Here is a 24,468-nt window from a genome sequence, read left to right on the forward strand (position 1 = left end):
TTGAGATCCAGGGACAGGCCAGGGTCAAAACTGAGATCAGAGTCCATAGTCAAGCCAGAATCAGTACCATAGCTGGAGTCCAGGTGGAAGCCAATGGTCGAAGCTGGGTGTTCAGAGTCAAGCCAAGTCAATACCATAGCCGAGGTCCAGATACAGGGTTCAGGTCAAAGCCGGGTACTCAGGGTCCAAGGGTCTAGGGAGGGACAGAAGGTGGAGACAAGGCTGGACCAGTCCATAACAGGGAGTCAGAGTAAGGCAAGGACAAGATTGGAACAAGGCTCAGGCAAGGCTGGGAGTCTTGAAAGTCTGATAACCTGCTGCCTCGCAGTGTGGTTCCTGGCCAGATACTGATGTTGTACAGACTGTCTGATCTGCAGTTCTGGTGAGGTTGGGGAGATACCTGAGTCTTGGGGTCATCTGACACAGGCTCAGCTCAGGGATAGGTTGCTGTCGCATGCCTGAGGGCTGAGTCACTGCAGACTCGGTTGGAAGGGTAAATCAGTGCAGCTGAGTTGTTGAGGCATGCCTAATTGATAACTCATTGCAGCTCTGTTGGAAGGGCACTTATTGATCAGCCCTGGTTTAGCTGTGGGTTTGCCTCATAGGTGGCATTATCCCCATTTTACAGAGGGGGAAGTGAGGCACAGAGAGATTAAGTTCACAGCCTTTAATTACATGATCTCATACTGTTTTTTTCCCCACAAGATCCCTGATGGACCTGCTATGGCCTACACTATGGTGTAGTGAAGAAGGCTGTTGTCTATACAGCCCCTAATTCACTTGTTGCAGCAGTTGGAAGATGCGTAATGAATGAGGATAGGGATTGCAGGAAGAGAAAGGATGGTCTCCTGGTTAAGGCACTTCAGTGCCACCCTCTGATAGACTCATAAATCTTATGTTTCATTCCTGGTTTTGAAGGGAAGTGTTCTCTACTGGTCACAGCTCCTAATGACCCCATTCCTCCCAAAAGTGACCCCTTCTGCCTCTTCCTCTAGTAAATCTCATATATAGATTCACACTTTTATCCAAGATTTCATAGGGTCCCCTACTTTTTGAAGTAGCACTGATTATTCCTAATGAAAGAAGAAATTTGAATGCTGCCAGAATTAGCCTGAAGCATTTAAAAAGGGGATAAGCATGAAATGTAAATGAGTGTAATTTCACTTCTCAGAACATAGCAAAAACCCCAAATAAATTACTAGAGACCAATACAGGAAAGTTTAAACTTGCCCCATCTAGTTATGATGGCTACCTATTCCAGAAATAATACAGCATAAAGTAGTACTTCACTCACTATTTGCCTTGCCAAGCATAGTTCCAAGATATGGGGGTTTTTTTCTAATTACATTGATAAACATACCTCTGTACAGAAACTTCAGTGGAGGTATGTATTTTGTATTCTTTGATGGCAGCTGCGAAGAGTTCTGGGCAGTATCTTTTGACCAACACACAACATACTGAATAATTTGTAAATTGATGGACCAAAGTTTTAAAGGGACCTCAATCCTGTTCCCAAATTTGGGAGAGTAATCAACTGCAAGTACAAATGATGGCATTTAAATGTGTAGTTAGATGCATGCAGTAGGGTGCCTAAAAGCTATAATTTGCACCCCCATTATTTGCATTATCAACTGATTGTATTTGCAACATTGGAGATGGATTTTTAAAATTTGGTGTCAAAGGTTTATTGATAATCCCTCAATGAAAATTATGGCATTTAGACATTTATTCCTTAAATAGCCAAGTTTTATTGGTCCCACTTCCAAGTGTTTGGGTCTTTGGTCTGTCTTCGGACTAGGAGCCAGGTTCACCTGGGTTCTAACCCTGATCTGCCACTCATTCTTTGGGCTTGATTCTCCTCCCACTTACAGTGGTGTAAACCAGGAGTAACTGCGTTGACATTGGTAGAGTTACACGCTACACTGAAGTCAGTGGAATAACACTGGTGTACGACTAGTGTGAAAAAAGAATCAGAACCACTGTTTGGCCTCATACAAGTCATTTTACCTCTCTCTATCTCAACTATAAAACTGAGATTATTTTACAAGTACATTGTGTAGATTAATTGTTTGTAGAGTGCTTTGACGATGTAAAGCACTATACAAATACTAAAAATGATCATTATTCCGATGTAGTAAAGATGGAGTATTACTTAACCAACAGAACAGAAATCTAGCCAACTAGGACATCAAACACTCCATTCTGAGGAAAGTAGATTTCAGATTCTTATTTTACAGAATGAATACAAATACTATAAGCCTATTATAGCTTCCCAGTATTTGAAGAAGTATTCCCCTTTTAAAAGCCTGTGTGGCTGTGGTAAATCTGCTATTATCTTTGCCATAAACCATTATGAATTAGAATTTAACTATTTAGTGGCAAAATCAAAATCTAAGTAAGAAAATGTGCTGTTTGTTATAACACTGATCTTTATTGCCCTTGATGAATATCGGAACAAGTATGTTCTAGACTAAGCACAAATGGTTTAATTTACAGGGCACAAACATTCTGTAAAACTATTAGTATGGCAATTGTTGACCATTTAAGTTACACGGTATCATATAGCGGGTGTTTACAAGTTAAGTACCATTAACGATATTGCAAATACATTATATTTTGTGTTTCAAAGGTGAACTGCAAAGGAGTACTGCAAACATGATTGTACTCTTTACTTCTCCTTTTTAATGCATGTCAATCTTAGACTGGAATTTTGAAAGGAACCTAAGGGAGTAAGCTGCCCAAATACTATTGAATTCTAGTGGGCTTTCAGCACCAAACTCCCTTTAACCCCATTGAAAATTCATGTCTCAGGCTTGTCTACACAACCATTTAGTTTGCGGCAAGCAGGGGTATGAATCTACCCCACACTATCCTGCCGCAGACTAGCTGTCATGTGAACCATGTTGTCATGCGTTAATAATTCATTTTTGCGCTGTGATCTAGCCTGTTTCAAAGAGAACTAGATCAAAAAGCATTAACAAACTGTTAACGGACAGTTAGTCCTTGGCAGGATAGTGAGGGGTAGATTCACACCCCAGATTGCCGCAAACTAATTGTTCATGTAGACAATATCTTAGTGTTTTTCCAAGGCACTGATAGATAGCTTTTATATGGGACCGGGGGGGGGGGGGGGGGGGGGGGAGAGATGGGAGATATCAATGTCTGTAATGCTGTAGCCATCAAGACATAGTTATTTTGGATTTCATGAATAAAAGCTGTTTTGTTCTCCCAGCCTACTATATCTCCCCCTTTGTCATGAACCAGGAAAATATTCTGTTGCCCAGCCAAAAACCCCTATCATCTAGGGGTTATTTAAATGGGAATGTTACATATGGCCTAATCCTCAGAGTTGAGTATGAGCTCAGAGTTACATTAGGAGTCACAGTAATACCTTAAAAGGTAAGATGATTCCAATATCGCTAAAAGAAGATGCACTTTAGGGCATGATTCGCCACTGCAACTCTTGAGAAAGTTAATGGACTAAACAATGAAATCTGCAACTTGTTTGTTAAATTGCTAATGACAAATGGTAGTCTTTCAATTCAGAACATTGTAGCTGCTTACATAATTAAAATGTTTTGAATGGAAAAAGACTGTCTTATCCAGTTTGCATGGCTAGACATGTGACACAGAACTACACAATTACATGTCAAGTTAATAGAAGGATATCACAAAGTGGGTTTTGCAAACGAAAGGCAGTCAAATACTCCAAGTGTTTTAAAGGCATCCAACTAATCTATTGATTTCCTGATTCCTGTGACCTCTATGATTATTACAAGCTGCTCTTAAAGGTGCTGGGAGGAGAAGGAGGCAAAGTTCAAAATATTGGGTCAAATTCTACTCAGTTACACTGGTGTGAAGCCAGCAGTAGACCTCCAAAGGCTTTACACTAGTATAACTGGAAGCAGAATTTGATTAATTATTTGTAAGAGAACAGTACAGATGTTTATGAATGACAATTAGGATCAACAGGATGTGAAAGCACTGCACCTGGGGTTTTCTAATACCTGGATGATAACATTTGTTTGATTTCTTTTATTTCCAGAGGCCTAGTATTCATTCATTTCTAAAACAAAAGTTCTCAAATATATTTCTGTCAATATTTGAAATCCGCTATTTAACTGAATCTTTATGCCAGTACACACTGAACAATTAGATCACTAATGCTAGCTAGAATAAGAGAGATATTCTGCCCTGTAAAGGCTTTCAGCATATGAAAAAGTTGTAAATGCTCAACGTAATTACACCAGCCATACAGTGGCAAGGTTCACGGATTTTTATGTCCCTACTTGGCAAAGACTGCTGTTTCATTCACTATGCAGAAACCTATTTTAGTATTACAAACCGAATGGAAGTCTAAAGTAATTCTGAATCTCAAGTGGGCCCTCAACAAATTTCCATTGGAGGGCCAGGAACTCCAAAGTTTTAACCCCACTCTGTTTCTGATTCACCGTGTGGCCTTGAACAAGCCATTCAGGCTAAAATAAGGATGTAAGTGTCTAGTTTTAGCCATACATGTTTGAAAAGTCTGGCTTTCAACTTCTCAGTGACTCAGTTTCCTCCTCTGCAAAATGAAGAACTTGCATAAGAACACAGGAATGGCCATACTGCATCAGATGATGATCCATCTACCACAGTATCCTGTCTTCTGACAGTGGCCAATCCCAGGTTTCAGAGGGAATAAAAAAAAGAAGGTGATTATTGAATGATCCATCCCAGTTGTCCAATCCTAGCTTCTGGCAGTCAGAGACTTAAGGACACCCAAAGCAGGGGGTTGCATCCCTGACCATCTTGGCTCATAACCATTGATGGACCTATCCTCCATGAATTTATCTAATTCCTTTTTGAACCCCATTATAATTTTGGCCTTCATAGCATAACCTGGTAACGGGTTCCAAGGCTTGGCAGTGTGTTGTGTGAAAAAGTACTTCCTTTTGTTTGTTTTAAACCTGCTACATATTAATTTCATTGGGTAACCCCTGATTCTTGTATTATGTGAAGGGTTACATAACACTTCCTTATTCAGTTTCTCCACACCATTCATCATTTTATAAACCTCTATCATCTTCCTCCTTATTCGTCTCTTTTCTACGCTGCATGGTTCCAATCTTTTTAGGCCTGGTCTACACTGGCGATGGAGGTCGACATAACATCACTTACATTGAACTCCTAAAGCATGCATCTACACTGGCATGTTGGTTCAGTTGACTTAAAGCATGGTAAAAGTCAATGTAATAAAACCACCTCTGCAACTGGCGTAACACATAATTCAAATGTAATGGGTTGATTTTGTGTCAGTGTACATAGAGCATAATGTAAATCAACGTTGATGGCCTCCGGGAGTTATCCCATAATGCCCCGTTATGACCACTCTGGACATTCACGCTCTGCTGTTACGCGGCCACGAAAACAGAAAATAGCCCCTCCCCTCAAGCCTCGGGAATTTTTGAATTTTCATTTCCTGTGTAGAGAGAGCTTTGTAGCTGAACTCGTCACGGCAACTGCAAGGCTCAAACGCACTCCAGCATGGAATCGACCAGAAGTTTTAGACCTGATCGGTCTGGGGGGGCGAGGAGTCCGTTATGGCTCAGCTCAGAGTCAGCAAAAGAAACTTTGACATATACGGGAAGATATCCCAGGGCATGTTGGAGAAGGGGCACAATAGGGACATGCAGCAGTGCGACGTTAAGATCAAAGAGCTATGGCAGGCATATCAGAAAGCTAGGGAAGCTAACAGCCGTTCTGGCTCCCAGCCCAAAACATGCTGCTTCTACAAGGAGCTGCATGCAATTCTCGGCAGAGACCCCACCACAGTGCTGCCACGCAGCAACAATACCTCCGTGGGATCACAGTACAGGGAGAACAACAAGGACTCTGTGGACAAGGAGGAGGAGAGCAGGGTGCAGGAAAGCAGGGTGTACATTCTCCCAGACAGCCAAGACCTATTCCTGACCCCAGAGCAGTCCAGCAACACACAGGACAGCATTAATGATCGTGATCCCAGGGAAGGCACATCTGGTGAGGTTTTTTTCTTCTTCTAGTCGGTTATGTCCCTGATCCAATCTTTGAAATGGCCTTTTGATTCAGAGGGAGGGGGATGTCTGCATGTTAGCGGACTTGACTGGAGGGTTACTCCCAGAACAGATTATTTATGTGCAGAGGTATGCTATGGAATCATCTGTTGATATCTGCAGGAAACTCTCACTTGGGATGATGTTACCCTCTGCACAAAGTTTCTGGGGAGGGCTCCCTTGTTTCTTCCGCCATGTTGGGATACTTTTCCACGCCATGCTGCAATTAAGTGAGCTGGTATCATGGCGGAACACAGCACAGCAGCATAAGGGCCAGGCCTGTACCCTGATGCGTGCAGCAAATCTTCCCTTTCCTCCTGCGTTACCCTCAGGAGACTGATATCGCTCATGGTCACCTAGGGAAGACGGCGCACGTTTAAAGTACCCAAGCTATACAGTCGATACCATGTACTCCTCTAATCCCCTTTCTATGGACATACTGGGTCACTTAAATAATTTTCCAAAGAGATCTGACGATACAATTCACCCGCGGGGTCCTCTGATCAACTCTGGCCACCTTCTCCCAAACCATTCCTCCGAATGTAACCGGGGAGCCCGGTGACCCCTCTCATACTTTAATTTTGGACTGTGGGTTTTAACGATAATTAAATCTCTCTATAACAGTTTAAAGGGCCCCTGGCTTACCAGCTCTGTAACAGCAGATCGACCCCACCTGACCCTTCTGAGATGTTCAGAATGGAATGCGGGTCTGGCTTAGCCTTGTGCACACGAAGGGGAGTACTTTTTACATTGTAGCAGTTGCTTCAGTTCTTTGGGTCTGCTAACAACGGCAACGTTGTACATTTATTGTCTTTCTCTAGACACCTTGGCCTTGGCCCCTCCTCCAGAAGTGCTGCAGGAAGACTTTCCCAGATCAGAAAGCGAAAAAAAATTGCGGGATGACATGTTTGGCGAGCTCGTGAATGCCTCCGCGGCCACAGAGACAGAGCTCCAAGCATGGAGGATGTCCTTGTCCCAGAAACTGGACATGGACATGCAGCATCGAAGATCTACACAGGAGCAGGGGCGCAGCATGCAGCAGGAGATGCTGCGAATAATGTGGGATCAGTCTGACATGCTCAGGCATCTTGTGGAGCTCCAGGAACAGCAGCAGCAGGACAGAGTCCCTCTGCAACCCTTCCAGAGCGCTCCTCCACCTAACGTTCTGCTGCCTTACCCCCCAAGCCCCACCAAAGCCACCTAGGAGGAGAACGGCCAGGCTGCACTACGTGCTGCACTCCACCCTGGTGGAGGCAAGCAGAAGGACGTGGCAGCGACGTTAAGAACTGAACAGCAAGCAACCATACTTGCTTTTAATATAACTTTTAACTGTGAATTAACACCTTCCCCCCCCAGGAATGTTAATAAATAAAACTTTGCAGCGTTACAAAACATGTAGCTTTATTAATTCATAGCTTGCTTTGGGAGGGAATTGGAGGGTGCTGATATTGATGGTAGGGGGGATGGGAAAGAAAGGCACAAAATATACAGAAAACATTACTGCTGGTCATTGTAGAACCAGGTTTTCAACGTTGCCCAAAGGTGAAGCACTCTGTGGTTGGCTCTGAGCGTATTGCTGCCATCTGGCTGCTCAAAATTTGCTGCCAGCCTTTCTGCCTCCACAGCCCAACCCTGGGAGAACTTTTCCCCCTTCGCTTCACACACATTGTGAAGAACACAGCACGCAGATATAACTGATGGGATGTTTCTTTCACTCATGTTTAGCCTAGTAAAGAAACATCTCCATCTGGCCTTTAAACGCCCAAACACACATTCCACCACCATTCTGCAAGTGCTGAGCCTGTTATTAAAACGCTTCTTGTCACTGTCGAGATGCCCAATGTAGGGCTTCATTAGCCAATGGAGCAAGGGGTAGGCAGGATCACAATTGGCATTTCCACATCCCTGATGTTAATTTTTCAGTCTGGGAAGAAAGTACCCGCCTGCATGTTCGTGAACAGACCCAAGTTCCTAAATATGCGCGCGTCATGCACCTTCCCAGAACATCCCACATAGATGTCGGTGAAATGACTCCTCTGATCCACAAGGGCCTGCAACACCATGGAAAAGTACCCCTTGCGGTTTATGTACTCTGTTGCCAGATGGTCAGGCGCTAAGACAGGGATGTATGTGCCATCAATAGCCCCCCCCCCACAGTTTGGGAAGCCCATCGCGGCAAACCCGTCCAGTATGTCCTGCACGTTTCCCAAAGTCACTACCCTTCAGAGCAGAAGTCTATTAATGGCTCTGCACGCTTGCATCACAGCAGTCCCCATGGTAGACTTACTGATTCCGAATAGATTCCCAACTGACCGGTAACAGTTAGGGGTTGCCAGCTTCAACAGAGTGATGGCCACTCGCTTCTCCACCATCAGAACTGGTTTCAAGCAAGTATTCACATGCTTCAGGGTCAGGGACAGTTCCGCGCAAAGTTCAAGGAAAGTGGCCTTTCGCATACGAAAGTTCTGCAGCCAATGGTCATCATCCACAGCTTCATAGCGATGCGGTCCCACCAATCTGTGCTTGTTTCCCGGGACCAAAACCGGCACTCCACCGACTGCAGATGATGCGTAACAGCCTGCAGCAATTGGGAATTGTTCCTCTCTATGGCTTGGAGTAGGGGAGCCTCAGTGACATCACTGCTGTCTGTGGTCCAGGTTCTCTCTCAAAATACTCCAGGATAAGCCGCGATGTATTTGTGATGCTCACAATAACAGTGCAGAGTTGAGTGGGCTCCATGTCTCTGCAGCAATGGCAAGTGCGCGGCATAAACAAGCAGCGTGAAAACCCGTTTCCTGTTTGTTTGGGGCAAGAAGGGAGGGGGAAGGAGCGTAGTATCATGGGATGATGATAATCTTCCCAACAGCCTTTGTGGCTAGCTGCACTGTGGGACAGCCACCCACATTGCACTGCTTTGAATGTTGACCCAAGCATGGCGACTGTGGACGCACGAGCCTGGTGCAAGGAGCATGGTGTGAACACGCTCCTGCGACTTCTAAAAATCAGCAGGTGAAAGTCAATTTAAAGTAAATCAACTTCACTGTGCAGTGTAGACATACCCCTAATCTCTCCTCATATAGAAGCTGTTCCATACCCCGAATCATTTTGTTGTCCTTCTCTGTACCTTTTCCAATTTTAACATATCTTTTTGAGATGAGGCAACCAGAACTGCACACGGTATTCAAGGTGTGGGCTTAAAATGGGTTTATATAGTGGCATTATGATATTTTCTATCTTCTTATTATGGATACATTTATGTCATCGTAGTCACCACTGTCACAGAATCCACAAATTTTGCTATTTACTACAGTCTAATGGTGAAAACAGTGAGAATGCCTTGAAATGTACCATTCTATCCCTGTAAAACTGTTTAATTATGTGTAAGAACTAGAAGTATATGTAAAAAGAGAAGAAACTAAATAAACTTGCTAACATTTGTTTACATTCACCACCACTTATGTTGTTTATAGTCATGTAGCGACAGTAATTAAGAGTGTTACAACATGCGGCCTTCATCAAATTTCACATGTAAGAATCATGCATCTTGTAAAAGAAGGGGTTACAGTGTTTAATCTGAAAGAAGACTAAGAGAACAGCAAACAAAAAAAATGAGCAAAATGACAAAAGTAAGTGCTAAGCAGCGAGCAGAGCAGTACCCTAAAACATTCTATGGAAGTGGAAGAATGTTGTTTGTACATCATGCAATGTACTTGTTGATTTTATGAGAAAGGCTAGCTGTGATAAGCATCTTGAAAGGGCAACGCATAAACTCAAACGAGAGAAATTAAAAATGGACAAAGAGAGAAATTTTAAAAAGCAGAAAACAGTTACAGAGCTGTTTAATACCAAGACCCAGGAGCAGCTTCACAGGAGAAATGAAGGGTTCAAATTAACAGAAGCCTTCTCTACTGCAAATATACCCCTGCATACCCTCGACAATCCAAAACTGAGAGAGTTTTTAGAGAGCAAGGTGGGTGTTATATCAGATCAACTTAGAAAGTTTTACCTACCCAAAGTTTTTGACTGTCACATTGAAGAATTAAAAGGAAAAGTTGCAGTCCTGTGAAGAAATTAGCATTGTGGCAGACGAAACTACCATTGCTGAAGACAAGTACGTGCTTAACATTCTTGCTATCTTGTTCCCAAGAAGCAGGCACCTCAGACTCAGGTGAACACAGCTGCATTTTTACTTTTTGTTACATTGTGAAGTTTTGGAAGCAGTCAATTTTAAAACAGTCAGCAAAGCAATATGGGAAACTGTTGAAAAATTCACAATACCATTTGATCACATCCCTACATTTGTGACTGATAATTTCACCTACATGAGGAAAACTTGGGATCGAGGTTTGAAAACTTGTTTTTTAAATGCTCTACATCTTAGATGCATGGCACATTTGCTTAACCTTGTAGGCAATCTGTGTAAGAATGGCTATACTGGGTCAGACCAATAGTCCATCTAGCCCTGTATCTTGTCTTCCGACAGTGGCCAATACCAGGTGCTTCAGAGGGAATGAACAGAACAGGTAATCATCAAGTGATCCATCCTGTTGCCCATTCCCAGCTTCTGGCAAAGAAGAAGATACTTTTGCAAGTAAATGAGTTAGTTATGGCTGATGTGCTTTCACTGCCTGCCCTGCTAGAAAAGCCCAGTTCTGCATGCTTCTAATGGAAAGAGGGAAAAGTCCTTCCATCCCACCAACCCCCATAATAACCAGATGAAACAGCCGATTCAATGCAGCTCTTTATCACACTGAACACACTCAGAATTACATTTCATTTGTTACAGAGGAGAATGGTTGTAATGGCAGTTCAAGTGATTGTTATCTTTGCCAATCTGCAGCAGCTATTGAAGAACTTCAGGCTCTAAAAGAGTTTGCATCCTGAATCATGAACACAGCTTATGAAGAACCCACAGTTTGTGCTCATCAAGTCAAAAATGACATGCGTAATCTTGCACTGTGGGCAAAGAGCTGCTCTGAAATTTGCCAACACCCAACAGCAAAAACAGCACTCTTGTAAAGCTCAAAAAAATAAAGTCATAATGGACACTGACTCAACCTCCCACTTTCGCCAACCTGCTGCCGCTTTCTTCAGTGCATGCCGGGTATCTGAGCCAAATTAAGCAAAACACTTTGACATTTGTGAGACCACGGTATTTGAAAATAAGCCGCTGTCTGAAGACAACATTCCAGCACAGAGAGAATATTGAGCTTACTGTGGAGCAGTTCAAAAATTGAGGAACAAGGACATTTTCCAGGTCTGGAGAAGCATGATGGCCAGATTCCCAGCTCTGTCATTAGTTGCCCTGGGATGCTTAGCAGTACCAGTGAACAGCGTGGACACCAAACGCTCCTCCTCATCTTACAATAATGTGCTTGGGGAGAACAGATGCCACATAAAAAATAACAATCTGACTTGTATAACTTGTTATACCAAAAGTGCAACAGTTTGCAAAAGGGACTTTAGTAAAAGGAATCAGTTATTTTTGTTGCATAGTTTTTCGTTATTTTTGTTTGAAAAATGGATTGTACAATATGCATATATAATTTCAAAAGAATTTACTTTGATAAAGAAATGAAAATTATTGCATTAATCTTGTTTGTTTCATGTAAATGTTATACTATAATACTTCATTATTAAATAGTTGCATATTTTTGTTGCCATAACTACATCCTGATTTTGTACATTTTTTCCACGACTGTTTCTTGAATTTTGCCTAATATTTTGTGACAAAAATCACATCCATACTTATTAACTACCCCTTTCCTAATGATACCTAACATTCTGTTAGCTGCACATTGAGTGGATGTGTTCACAGAACTATCCATGATGATTCCAAGATCTCTTTCTTGAGTGGCAACAATTAATTTAGGCCCCATCATTTTGTATATATAGTTGGGATTATGTTTTCCAATGTGCAGTATTTTGTATTTATCAACAAAGAATTTCATCTGCCATTTTGTTGCACAGTCACCCAATTTTGAGAGATCTCTCTGTAATTCTGCAGTCTGCTTTGGATTTATCTATCTTAAGTAATTTTGTATCATCTGCAAGCTTTGCCACCTCACTGTTTATCCCTTTTTCCAGAGCATTTATGAATACGTTGAACAGCACCGGTTCTGGTACAGATCCCTGAGGGACCCCGCTATTTACCTCTGTCCACTGTGAAAACCAACCGTTTATTCCTACCCTTTCTGGTCTTTTAAACAGTTACTGATCCATGAGAGAACTTTCCTTCTTATCCCATGACTGCTTTCTTTGCTTAAGAGCCTTTGGTGAAGGACCTTACAAGTGAAGTATAAGATGAGAAACAAATGGTACAACAGATAGATGGGGGAATCACAAGGAATCAAGGAAACAGTACTGGTCATCATGAAAAGCATGACATTTTTTAAATACCGTGGAAAATTGGTAAGAAAAGCAGACAATTGAATGAAATATTTCTTTACTTGGATGCTACTTTTACTGTTTTTGTTTAGAAAATCTGTGGACACGTTTAGAAACCTGAAATATATTAGTATTGCTTCATACTAAATATCTGAGAAAGTAAAGCTGTATTCTAAACATAGGCTGACATTACCGTAAGAGACTCTCCGCAGTGCTGAAAGAACTTCTTTAACCCCTTATGAGTAATGCTCTGTGTTTCATCATAGCAATGGTAAAGAGTGAAACACCGGGGATGGTGTAATCCTAGGCTGATCAGCCACTCATCATTCAAGCAATGGCAGTCTGCAATCTGAATCTGCCTCCCTGGAAAAAGAGAGTCAGATTACCAAAATGGACAAACACAAAATACAAGACCATATTCACGGTCTTCTGTTTTGATTATAGATAGAATATAATTATTGATAGATCTCATTTGGAGAAATGAATTTCAGGATAAGTTTGCCTAATGTTTCACTAACATAGCCATCATTAAACTGCAGCTTTCAAAAAGCCATCCTATGAACTGAAAATAAAATATTTTATATCAAGTGATTACAAAGCCAGCTCTCTTCAAACAAATGAGATTCCATCATAAATGAATACTTTTTACTCAAGAAAAAAATATGAAAACATTGAACTGACATTTAACATAGTATTAAGGTCTGAAAACATACATTTCATATATGGATTGTTTTGAAATATGCCTAGGAGAGCTTATTATAGAGGTGTCAACATGTTCTCCCTGGTGTGTATTATCAATAGAAACATTTAAATGTTGTTATAACTTTGAGATTTATTTTTCAGTGTGAGATGTGAAAGCATTAGTATATACCAGGCATAACCCTGATATTGACATTGCCAACAGTTGCAGGTAGACATGAAGTCAAAGAATAATCATTGCTATCCTGGAGCATGTGGTTTCATATTTTAAATGGCATAATTAGCTTTTAAAATGCAGAGAATTAGGACCAAATCCTGAAGTCACTGATAGTTTTGCCTGAGTAAGGACTGAGGCACAGATCCTCAGCTGATGCAAATTGTCATAGCTTCACTGATGTCAATGGCTTCATTATTATACTCAATGGAGCTATGACAATGTATACAGCTGCTGAGGATCTGCTCCTAAGTATAAAATCATGGCCCACTAAAGACCCTGGAAAAACTACTGTTGATTTCAGTGGTGTCAGGTTTCCACCCTAAATCCTCCTCAATTTGGTATATAAGGGCTGATTATGTAAGGTACTGGGCACCTGGTCTGGGGTGCTAAGGGCACTCAGCACCTTGTGAGATATGCCCAGTAATTAGTGCAGCTCAGTAGCAATGAGCTTGTGATTATTAGATCACAATTGCATGAGCTATAACTTTCAATTACTCTGCCAGGGCTGTCCATTTTCTTATGTGAATTAGCATACCTATATTGCTTTAATCTATTTCAGTTTTCCAGACTTCTTTTCCCCATTCTAGTTAAAATCTAATGATTTCTGAGCAGCCCATGCTAGTGACACAGCATATTAACACCAGCAGATTAGTGCAATACTTAATCAGAACTTTTCAAAACCTGTGCTAGATGTAATGAATTCTCATAATCCTCTCTTGAAGGATCTGACTTAAACGACTAAAGGTACAGCTACACCGCACACTTCCTTTGGTGGCGAGTAAAGTACATATCCCTTAGCCCCCTGCAGCACAGATATAAATAGCAGTGTTGCTGATGAAGCATGGCCTGAAGGAGGTGGGTATGTCCGCTCGCTCAAACCACGCCTCCTGTCTGCAGTGCTTAGCAGTATCGTGTCCTCTGCAGGAAAAGACTCCCCCAGCAGGGGAAGGATTCAGCAAGTGGGAGGCTGCAGAGAAAGAGCTTTTCCTCTCCACACTGCCGCCACCGCTCTTACTTTGCTTTGAAGGTAATAGTTGGTGCACCCTAGTTCCCAGACCACCTGGAAGGGTATTCCTCTGCAGTATCCAGTGTCACTGAACACTCACAGAAATTACTAAGTCCGCTCTCTCCAAAGAGAGTGTACACATCAGCCTGTTAGCATAGCCCAGGAGTCCCACTGTAACATTACAGCAGTGAGATGAACTTATAGTAAAACCAAGAATCAGTTTATGACAAATGAACAGATTAAATTGATACTAAGTGAAGACAATAAAAACAGAAAATAGTTACAAATAAAAGAATAATGTGCTTTCTAGTGACTAAAACTTAATAGGCTACAATCCTTGCCTAAAGCATTTTCTCATCGAAAGCCACCTCTCAACATTACCAACCTACATAGCTGGGAGCCACGGTTCTTGGGTCAAAAAGACTTTTTTGTTCCCTGAGCGATGGATAACAAAACATCTTTTTGCTTCACCTTATGTTTCCCCAAAACTCATTGTTTTGAACCCCAGAGACAAGCCAACTACCTGGGGCTTTAATCTCTGTTGTCTTTCCATGCTGATTTCACATTCTCCAGTCAACCTGACTTTTCCTGTTGACTTTTATGCAAATGCAGCTTCCTTTGTATTGGCTTCCCAATGCTTAATTTACATGCAAGGAAAGGAGATAACTACTTTCCCTGCTGCCTTAAAGAAAACCTATTTCTCTTTTTGTCTGGTTACAAACTTTAAAGCATAATATCAATGAGCATCCATAATTCTTCACATAGTGTTAATCATTGTGAAACCTATGTATATCAATGACCCAACTCTTCCCAGCTTTCATGTAATACCTTACCATATCTTTATAGATAAATAGTATGACAGCAAAGTATTAGGTGTAGTGAGTTTGTCATGCCAGATAGGAGATAGAGTTGCTGACACAGAGTAGTGAACTAGGAATGAGACAGAAGAAATTCTAGCAATGGAATAGGCCCATTACTAAATGGAGATGGTAAAACTGTTATGATGATGCAGAAAAGACACGTGTTCACTAAATATTTATGTTTTGTATTTCGAAAAAACCAGGTTGATTTACCCATATCATATGAGGATGACAAAATACTTTTTAGTCCATTTGTTACTGAGATATAAGTTAGACAAGATCTACTGGGAATAAACTTTTAAATCAGCAGGCCTGAATAATGTGCATCCCACAGTCCAAAAAAACAAACGGACTAAGGAGATCTCTGGTCCATTGATTTTAATTTTTAAAAACATCTTAGAATATCAGGGAAAGTCCAAAAGTTCATAGGAGTGCTAATGTTATGCCAATATTCATAAAGGGCAAGTGGTATAACCCAAATAAGCATAAAATGGTCATCCTAACATCAATCCCATGAAAATAACAAAAGAATTAAGAGAAAGGAATATAATTAATGCCAGTCAACATGGAAAACAGGTCTTGTCAAAGAAACCTGACTTCCTTCTTTGATAAGATTATAACTTTGGTTGATAAAGGTAAGTGCACAGATGTAAGAGACTTTTGTAAGACTTTTGAGTTAGTGCCACATGACGTTCTGATTTTAACAACAGTACTATACAGTATTAATAGAGCACATGCTCACGGGACAAAGAACTGGCTAAATGACAGATCTCAAAAACTAGTTGTCAATGAGGACTCATCATCCAATGGGGATGTTTCCAGTGCATTCTGCAGAGCTCAGTGCTAGGCCTGCCGTTATGTAACATTTTAATCAATCATCTGGAAGTAAATAGAAAATAACTACTGATAACATTTGTCGATGACACAGAGCAAATGGTCTTATGCTGCTGCACAGGGGTGTGAGGAGGATTAAGAAACCCTTCCTTGCTCCCCTGCTGCAGACAAAGCAGGGAGAACAGGGGCTGTGCTTTCAATACTTCCTGCCCTCTCTCCTGTCCAGGTAGATGAGGGTGGAGAATGGGCAGAACTCTCCAACAGGACAACCAGATTCTAAGAATATGTGCTAACTACTTATGCTAAACAATCAGTTCCATCTTGCATTGAGCTGTGATGTTTGGAGAGCCTTTCCCAGACCTGAAGAGCTCTGTGTGGCTCGAAAGCTTGTCTCTCTCACCAACAAAAGTTGGTTCAATAAAAGATATTACCTTACCTGCCTAGTCTCTAAAATATCCTGGGACTAACATGGTTACAACTACACTGCATATAACATAGCATACCGAGTCATGACTGCTTTTTGTCAATCTGAATGCTGAAATATCAGGACTTTTTCTCTTGTTTAAGGTACATATATATTGTACAATCTCTACTTATTAGGAAGGGGGCATTATTTTATACTTATTTACAGAAATCGTACATATAATCACCCAAGGCCTCACTCTGAGAGGTGCTGAGGGCAGCAATAGCTCCCTGGCAAGTCAATAGGAGTTGAGAACATTCAATATCTTGCATAATGCAAGCATTTAATGTAAAACTGGAGGAGACTTAAATGACTTAACAATTTGTGGCCTGACTCTGACCTCACACCCATTTTACATCATAACTCCTTTCATTTAGTAGAGTTACTCCTGATTTGCAACAGTATAAATGACAGAAGAATTAGACCCTTTCTTGGCAAGACGACAAACTTCTTTGTAGAGAGAACTATTATGTATAAAAAATATAGATATATTTGCTATTGTTATTGTTGTAAATTTTTTAAGAACACTATGATATAAATAAGTACAGCAACACTTAAGGTACATTAGCAATTTCCTCTAGATTATGTCAGGCTTTTGCATAAAGAACAGCTCCACCTTCATGCTCTGCTTAGTTCCCAGAATTAGATCATACTGTTCAGGTAGCTCATGTCATATTTATCCACTACCAAAACAATGTCTTTGATGTCAGCTAATTAGTTCTGCACTGCTTGAGCCTGTTCAATAAGACACAGCTTTTCTGGACTAATACAAAAGAGTGTATTAAAATCCTAGTAATAAACTCATGATCTTAAATATATTTTTCTCAGATAATACCTGTAGCCTTGCTCAAACAGATTCCAACTTCCCTCCTGAACATGGCCTTGATGGTATCAAAGAATTTTATCTGAGCAGGGGCTTTTCTTGCTGAAAAGCTTCTAATCCTTGTCTTAAAAAAATCCTGTCTCCCATGGTTTCACTTTATTTCTTTCCAGCTGGGACTCTTTCTTTTTCCTTGATCTCTTCTTTGTGTTTGAGGATGCTGCTCAAACTGATTCCATCATGGTACGTGGGATCTGAGTGATTGATTTGTGACCTGTGCATGTTACTTGACCAAGGGAGCATCTGAGTAGAAAGCAAATCTTAGGGAACCTGAGCTGATTTTAGCATTCTAAATGTGAAATAAAATAATAACAACCACCAACACCACCAAAAGACTGGTAAGGCATCTTAAAACGAAATTGCTTTATTACAATGACAAGTAATTGACTTCCACTGTCAGAAGAATTAAATTTACAGAGATTTAAAACTTCTTAAGCAACTGAGACTTATTTCCAAGAAAGGGCCTTAGGGTTTAGCCCTTATTTGTGTTTGATGCACCATTACATAGCAACGCCCATAGCAACACAACAATGGAACTCAGCTACTGGGTAAACTTTTATGCCCTAGCCACACAGAAGTGGGTGTGGCAAGAGAACAAAGTCACCGCAATTCCTTCCCCTTTTCACCGACTTTAAAAACTATTATTTTGGCTGTCACCTCAATAATGGGAAATTCTCTGCTGTTAACAGACATTTCAAATCCTAATCTAATTAGCTATTTTAACCTCAACTGACCCAAGATATATAGCATACAGCACTTCTAAAATAAAAGAGAACTCACACCCATGAGCCCTTTGATGTGTTCTGTATGCTTATGTGACCCACACATTACAGTCTGACTGATTGCATATGGCTGGACTCAAAGTGCACCACAGGATACAGAGGAAACCGTGGACACAAGGGATCAATATAAAGCCTTTTTCTTTGCTTGATATGAGAGATAAGAGAAGAAACAACTTTAAGTAAAGAACATAGTTATTTAAAACTTTTACAGACAGTGGCTTTAGCTGCCTTACTAGTCAAAGCTAAATGACATTCTCCCACAGAATCCAAAGAAATGGGATATAGGATACCAACTGCAGTACATTACTGAAAATCAGGTGTTTTCTTCATATCTTTGTTCCTACATAATCCTTTAGGGTTCATGAACATAGGCCTATTTTCCTTATGATTTTTATGCAAAAGTATTCTAAAATCCAACTGTATTACTAAAAGGATTTGTTTTGAGCTGTCTAGGGACAGAAAGTATGTCCCTTTCTTTTTCTTTTCTATAGTATTAGGCAGGGTTTTTATGTCACAAATGTTGGCAGGCTGGACTTTTTTTTTTTTTTTTAAACAGTTATCTGATATATGCCAAGCAAACAAAGTCTTACAGATTTAACCCTTTGGCAGTAAGATTCATTGATATAGTTCCCAATGCTTTTTCTAGTTGTGCACTTAAATAACCACAGCTCAGGTTTCTAATAATTTCACAAAACCTCATTAGATCCTGAAGTCAACAAAAGCTAAGTTGCTCAACATTTCATAGGACTGAGCCAAAACATGGGCATCAATTGTACTTTTGCCTTCATTGTTGATTACGTAGAAATTGAGACGTAAATAGAAACTCTCCTTTATAGTCAGCCTTTTTCTTTTAGTAGTTATAACTCAGTGTTTGTGACATCAAATTAGAAACACCTGTGATGTCACAAACCCTCAACTGTATCATTAGTCGATGATGCAAGTAGGAGGAACAAACTGTTTACAAAATGTAGAGCTTCTACTACGTACATAAACAATTTAGTGACCCTTGCAACAGCAGTACAAGAATACAGAAAAAGTTTTTAAGCTTGATAGGAATATATTAGGGCCAAATCCTAAAGACCTTATTTAGTTTGTACTCAATCCAGATTCTGACATAACACAATTGCCTGAATATAGATCAAATGCAGAGACTTCCAGATTTGACTAATATTTTTAATGTGTGCTTGAATGTTGAAGTGATTTATGATCTGATTTATAACTGAACTACTGATGTGCATAAATTCAGCTGCCCACATTCATTCACTGAAAACCTTTCGCTGAATATATCATTCCAATTAGATTGAAAAGATATCCCGGCATAGTCTGCCCCTCCCCCCCTTGTCTATAAAGCATGATGCACATCTCTAGTGCCGTATAAAAAACAATCACAACCCCAATAAACAATTTAGAACATACACTTCAAGATTTAGTTCACAAAGGATAAAGAACCTTCCACGTCAAACCAGGAATGCCAAGTTACTTTCAGCGAAATGACTCAGGGTCTTTCTTTGTGAGCCAAAAGCCATCATTTAACTATCAAACTCCCCTAACTTACACAGACTGACTTAGCTGACAGCAACACCACACAATCAAAATATTTCACCTTTATTAAATTAAACTGCAGTTGCTAAAACAAAAAATGAAATTCCAAACGGGATTCTACGTTAAATCTCAAAAGAGCGTTTGTAGAATCGTTAGACTGATTTAATCCCTTTCATGCCTTGTGATACAGGATATACCTCATTCATAACTGCACTAATATAAATGTCCTTTGATATACACAGTAGCCTGTCCATTTGAGTCATACTTGTACCTATAAGGTCTCATCTCTTTTGGCATCTACTGTTTTCATTGGAAGCTGATGGAGCTCAGCACACTTGGCCCTAAGTGCTCCAAGACAAGCAAAGGGGATAAAAATATTATACAAATGAAATGTTCATGGTGAAAAATAATATTAATCCTGAACAAATGCAAATCATGCCATCTTGTTTTATCTACTGTTTTGGATACATCAATGTTAACTGAAAGATTCACATACCACTCCGCTGAGCCAAGGAAATATGCAACTGTTTTAATGTAATCAGAGGGTGTGTAAGGATTACTGTTATGTAACTCTTTATTTCCAGACCTCTTTAACTCACAGCTAAAGATTGGTTTCTCACTACATTTTAGCCTCAATATGTCTACACTGCAATTAGACACGTGCGGCTGGCATGTGCCAGCTAACTTGGGCTTGCGAGGCTCAGGCTTAAGGGCTGTTTAATTGTGGCGTAAACTTTCAAGCTTGGTCTGCAGCCCGAGTTCTGGGACCTTCCAACCTCACAGGGTCATCGGGTCAGCTGGGGGTTTTTAATTGCAGGGTAGACATACCCTAAGAGCTCAAGTGAAGCACTTCATCAAAAATAAACAAAGCTTGCAAAGCTTTGTATCTGGTCATTTTTCAGCTAGTTCTAATGAGAATCTGAGGCGAAAAATACAAATACACTAAATGAAGCTGCTATTTTAAATGTCCAATCAACAGTATATCAAATCCAGGTGCTCCACGCAGTTCCCTGTCCCCACCAAAAATTGCTTTAATACACCAAAACTGACCATTGCACACTCAAACACAATCCAAAATACACACCATATTGGCAGGATAAGTACTGCACAGAGTGATATCCAAGATGACTACTATAGATAAAAATATGAGAACAGAGCAGAGAACTGAAGTTAAGAGCGTAATGTAAACAGGGCAGGATTTACAATTTGCAGGGAGAGGCGCTTTCCACTCTGGTCTTGCTGCCAAAGGGAGACTGGGTCAACCCAGGAATTGTGAGTCCATGGAAAGCTACAAGTATAGTTGTCTGTGCTTTGGGCTGGCCCAGGAAAAAAATGACTTCATTATTTCTGATGAGTCTGATTAGAAGGTAAAATTATTTTTGTTAGGATATTAGATGAAAACTTCTTATATTAGGTTTTTCTTCTTTCTGTACTGAGTAAGTCCTTAAATACAAGATGTTTGTTATTAAAAGCAAGCAATCTCTTAACTTATAGCAGCTTTACCTATAGGCTGTGGAGCAGCCTAGAATCTCCATAGCACTGTGCACTAAGCGTACTACTCCTTCCATCCCAGGCATGTCCACCCCCCCTCCAACCAGGGACTGGGAGGGCGTACTGAAGAGGGCCACTGCCCATGTTACTGTAAACCTGTTCTATCAATATCAACTTGGCTCTTGTGAAACTTAAAAACGATTCTCTTAGGGCTGGTCTATATACAGTTTTTGTACTGCTGTAACTATGTTGATTTAGAAACTGATATAGTTAAAGCAGTTACACTGGTGTAAAAGTGTTTATAGTATACAGTTTATTTCTGTAAATGTATGGAAATAAGCTATATCAATATAAGCATCTTTATTTGGGTATAATTACATCTACACTGGAGGGGAGGGGGTTACTATGATACTATATTGTTTTCTAAACCTATATAGTTAAAACAGTACAAAAAACATGTATAGACAAGTCTTCAAAAAAAAATTTTTTTTGCTTCAGAAAAACAACCTAATTCCACTTGCTCAAGTCCCAAAAACAGACTGATAAAAGGCCTACACTGCTTTAATATTTGTGAAACTTTATGCTACAGTATAGCTGAAATACTCGGAGTATGGAAATATACTGTTCATCCTCTAAAGCACTTTCTCAGTATATTTGCCAAATGGAGTTGAAAAATCTCCCTCATATGTTTTCCAACTTTCCTTTCCCTAGTTTAATTCCTGATGTTATACACCATATACACAGCAGAGATAACAAGACAAAACAAACACCCAAAGAGAAAACCCAGACTAGAAACTAAGCTGATTCATGGCTAGTTAGTTTAGTTTAGTTTACCTCATACATGAGACCCTACAGTACAATTAAAAGATTTTACAGAAAGCACTGCTGGCTTCATTTTGAAATGCAACCCCTACAGCAACACAACTGTTATAAACATTAGGGCTTTTCTGTCAGGTTGCAAAGACCACTCATGACAGCTGCTGCTTCTTTAAAAGAACAATACACTTGGTTCCTAGAACATTTGTTCAGCATCACTGAAACGCAACATACAGCTACGTCTAATCGCCCACCTTTGTTTGCTCAAGGTGTAAGTATTTGCCTTGGAGTTCACCGTGGGAATGTGACATAAGCTGAGACACAGACGCCTAGAGCAGGTGACCTACAGCTTTGTTTGCCTCCCCAGCCACAGCCTTGAGTTTGTTCTTTTTTTAGAAGTCTCTTTCTTTGTTAAACACACGGCATTTAGTTCACGGAGTTCTTTTTGTTTTTGTTTTAACTAATAATTTATCTGTCTTCATGATTAGTTTATGGATAAAAATATGCTGGACCTTTTATTTTACCTGAAGGAAATTCTGAATGTGACAATCCAGTTATACTTGGATTCCTTTGTTTAAAAGCTATAAAAATCCAGATATGAACTACTCCTACTCCTATTGATAACAGGATATAGAATTTTCCATTGCCATCCAGGTCACTGGTTCAAATAAGGCCTTAGACAGAAGTGAATGAAATATCCTAGACAGCAGTGTATGAAAGGTAATCATATTTCCATAGAACAGCAATTTACAAAGATGAACTAATTAATACACAAAACACCCCGGGAAGTGATACCTACAAATTATTACCCCCTTTACTCAGATGGAAAGACAGAAGCATGATGGATGGGATAAATGAAGGGATTTAGGCATTGCAATGCTGAACGCCATGGTGCTTAACTTTTAGGCATCTAGAAAATCACAGGAACAACACTGTGATCCACAAAGCCAAGTTAGGTGTCTAGGCTCCTATACAATGAACAGGGAGAAACAGGTACCTAAGAATGAGATCCAAAAAAGCCAGCACTGCAGGTGGGGAGCCACTAACCAAAGGAAAGGTGCTAAGGAGATATGTGTGTGTGCACTAAGACCTGCTTCTCTCAGAGGAACGCCTAAGTCTGGGCTGCAGAGAAGCACCGAGCTCTTCTTAACAATCCACAAATGGGTGCTCGCCACCTGGAGTCAGGCAACTTAGGCGCCTAAGGTGTTTTTCATGGGACTGAATTAAGCATTCCACCTCACAAAATGGCCAGAGAAGGTAGTACTGCTGCCCACTTGATAACTTTTAGCCCAGCGGTTAGTCCTCACCTGGGAAGTAGAAGACCCTAGGTACAGTCCCTCTATTCCAACCATTCATTCATTATTTATCCACAGTGCAACAGTTTTAGCAAGAGAGATTGAGGGAGCCCCACATATCCCATATCTCAGAATATCCAATAGTCCAATGGTTAGAGCCTTCTTGAGAGGTGGGAAACCCCAGGTCAAATCCTTTCTCCCCCTCTGGCCAAGAAGAAAATTCAACCTGGGTCTTCCACATCCACTGGGCTAGAAGTTTTGAGGTGCACACTACCACTACCATGTCAATTATGAATGGGACCTGATACTCCTCCTCCTCCTCGAGTTTGAATGGAACCCGATCCAGGAGGCATGCTCAGAGGCCACCCATCAGATCAGGCTCCAGTGCATCAGACTTCGGTGGCCAACCATCTGTCTTTGCCTGCTTTGTGGCACGCAGGCAGGAAATAGGCATCCAGCTGCCTAGAGCAAGGCAGCAGTGTGCATGTCCAGGGGCAAGAATTTAGACACCTAGGGAAATTTTATTCTGAGAATTTAGGTGCCAAGTGAGTTTAGGCTCCTACAGGGCTTGGTGAGTGTTCTCTGGATCACAGTGTAGCTAAAACTGGGACCTTCATGGATCCCAACCGAAGGGACGTGCCTAAAGCCACATAGAGTGTTAATGGCAAAGCCAGAATTAGAACTGACATTCCTGTCACCATGGCCTGTGCACAGTCCACTGAACCAACACTGCTTCTTGGCTATAACCAGTTTTTGTCTATTAATGTTCTATGTGAAATTAGTAAACTGAGTATAAACTGGCCAAGGATTAAAAAGACACTGATGCGCGCACTCACCCTAGGTCTCTTCTAGGAGACGAGTAGGGAAACTTGGACTTCCAATGCCAGTGGTGTATTTGTCTTGCAGAGAAGTGAAGAATTTCTGTCTTCAGGACTCAGCGCTTTTCACAAGCAACACATAGTACCTTCCATTCAAGGATCTCAAACCATTTCACAACTATTAATTAATTATTACCCAGAACTAGTGCTGCTTCAAAATTTTCCATCAAAACTGTTCTTTCACAGAAAATTGGGTTGTAAACCACAAAAATCTTTTTGTGAAAAGTGTTCGCTTTCCATGGAAAAT

At 40.6% G+C, this 24,468-nt stretch overlaps 1 protein-coding gene across 9 annotated transcripts in view; it reads right to left on the minus strand.

Annotated features, from left to right (window-relative positions):
* The window catches only part of LOC137167232 (uncharacterized), a 97,737-nt gene that overhangs the window by 51,542 nt on the left and 21,727 nt on the right, over nt 1–24,468 (minus strand). For 8 of the 9 annotated variants that reach the window (XR_010924061.1, XR_010924062.1, XM_067569313.1 and 5 more), the window contains one exon: nt 12,652–12,821. Coding sequence is in view for 7 of the 9 variants with exons in the window: in XM_067569313.1 (XP_067425414.1) it covers nt 12,652–12,821 (170 nt within the window). In the remaining 2 variants the exon portion in view is untranslated. Of the gene's footprint in view, nt 1–7,262; nt 8,815–12,651; nt 12,822–24,468 lie in introns of those variants that run through there. The other variant, XM_067569314.1, reaches the window with a different exon arrangement.

Source organism: Emydura macquarii, unplaced genomic scaffold (assembly GCF_026122565.2).
Source record: "Emydura macquarii macquarii isolate MOO-44397 ecotype Brisbane River unplaced genomic scaffold, CSIRO-AGI_Emac_v2 contig_2897, whole genome shotgun sequence".
NCBI classification, from domain to species: domain Eukaryota; kingdom Metazoa; phylum Chordata; order Testudines; family Chelidae; genus Emydura; species Emydura macquarii.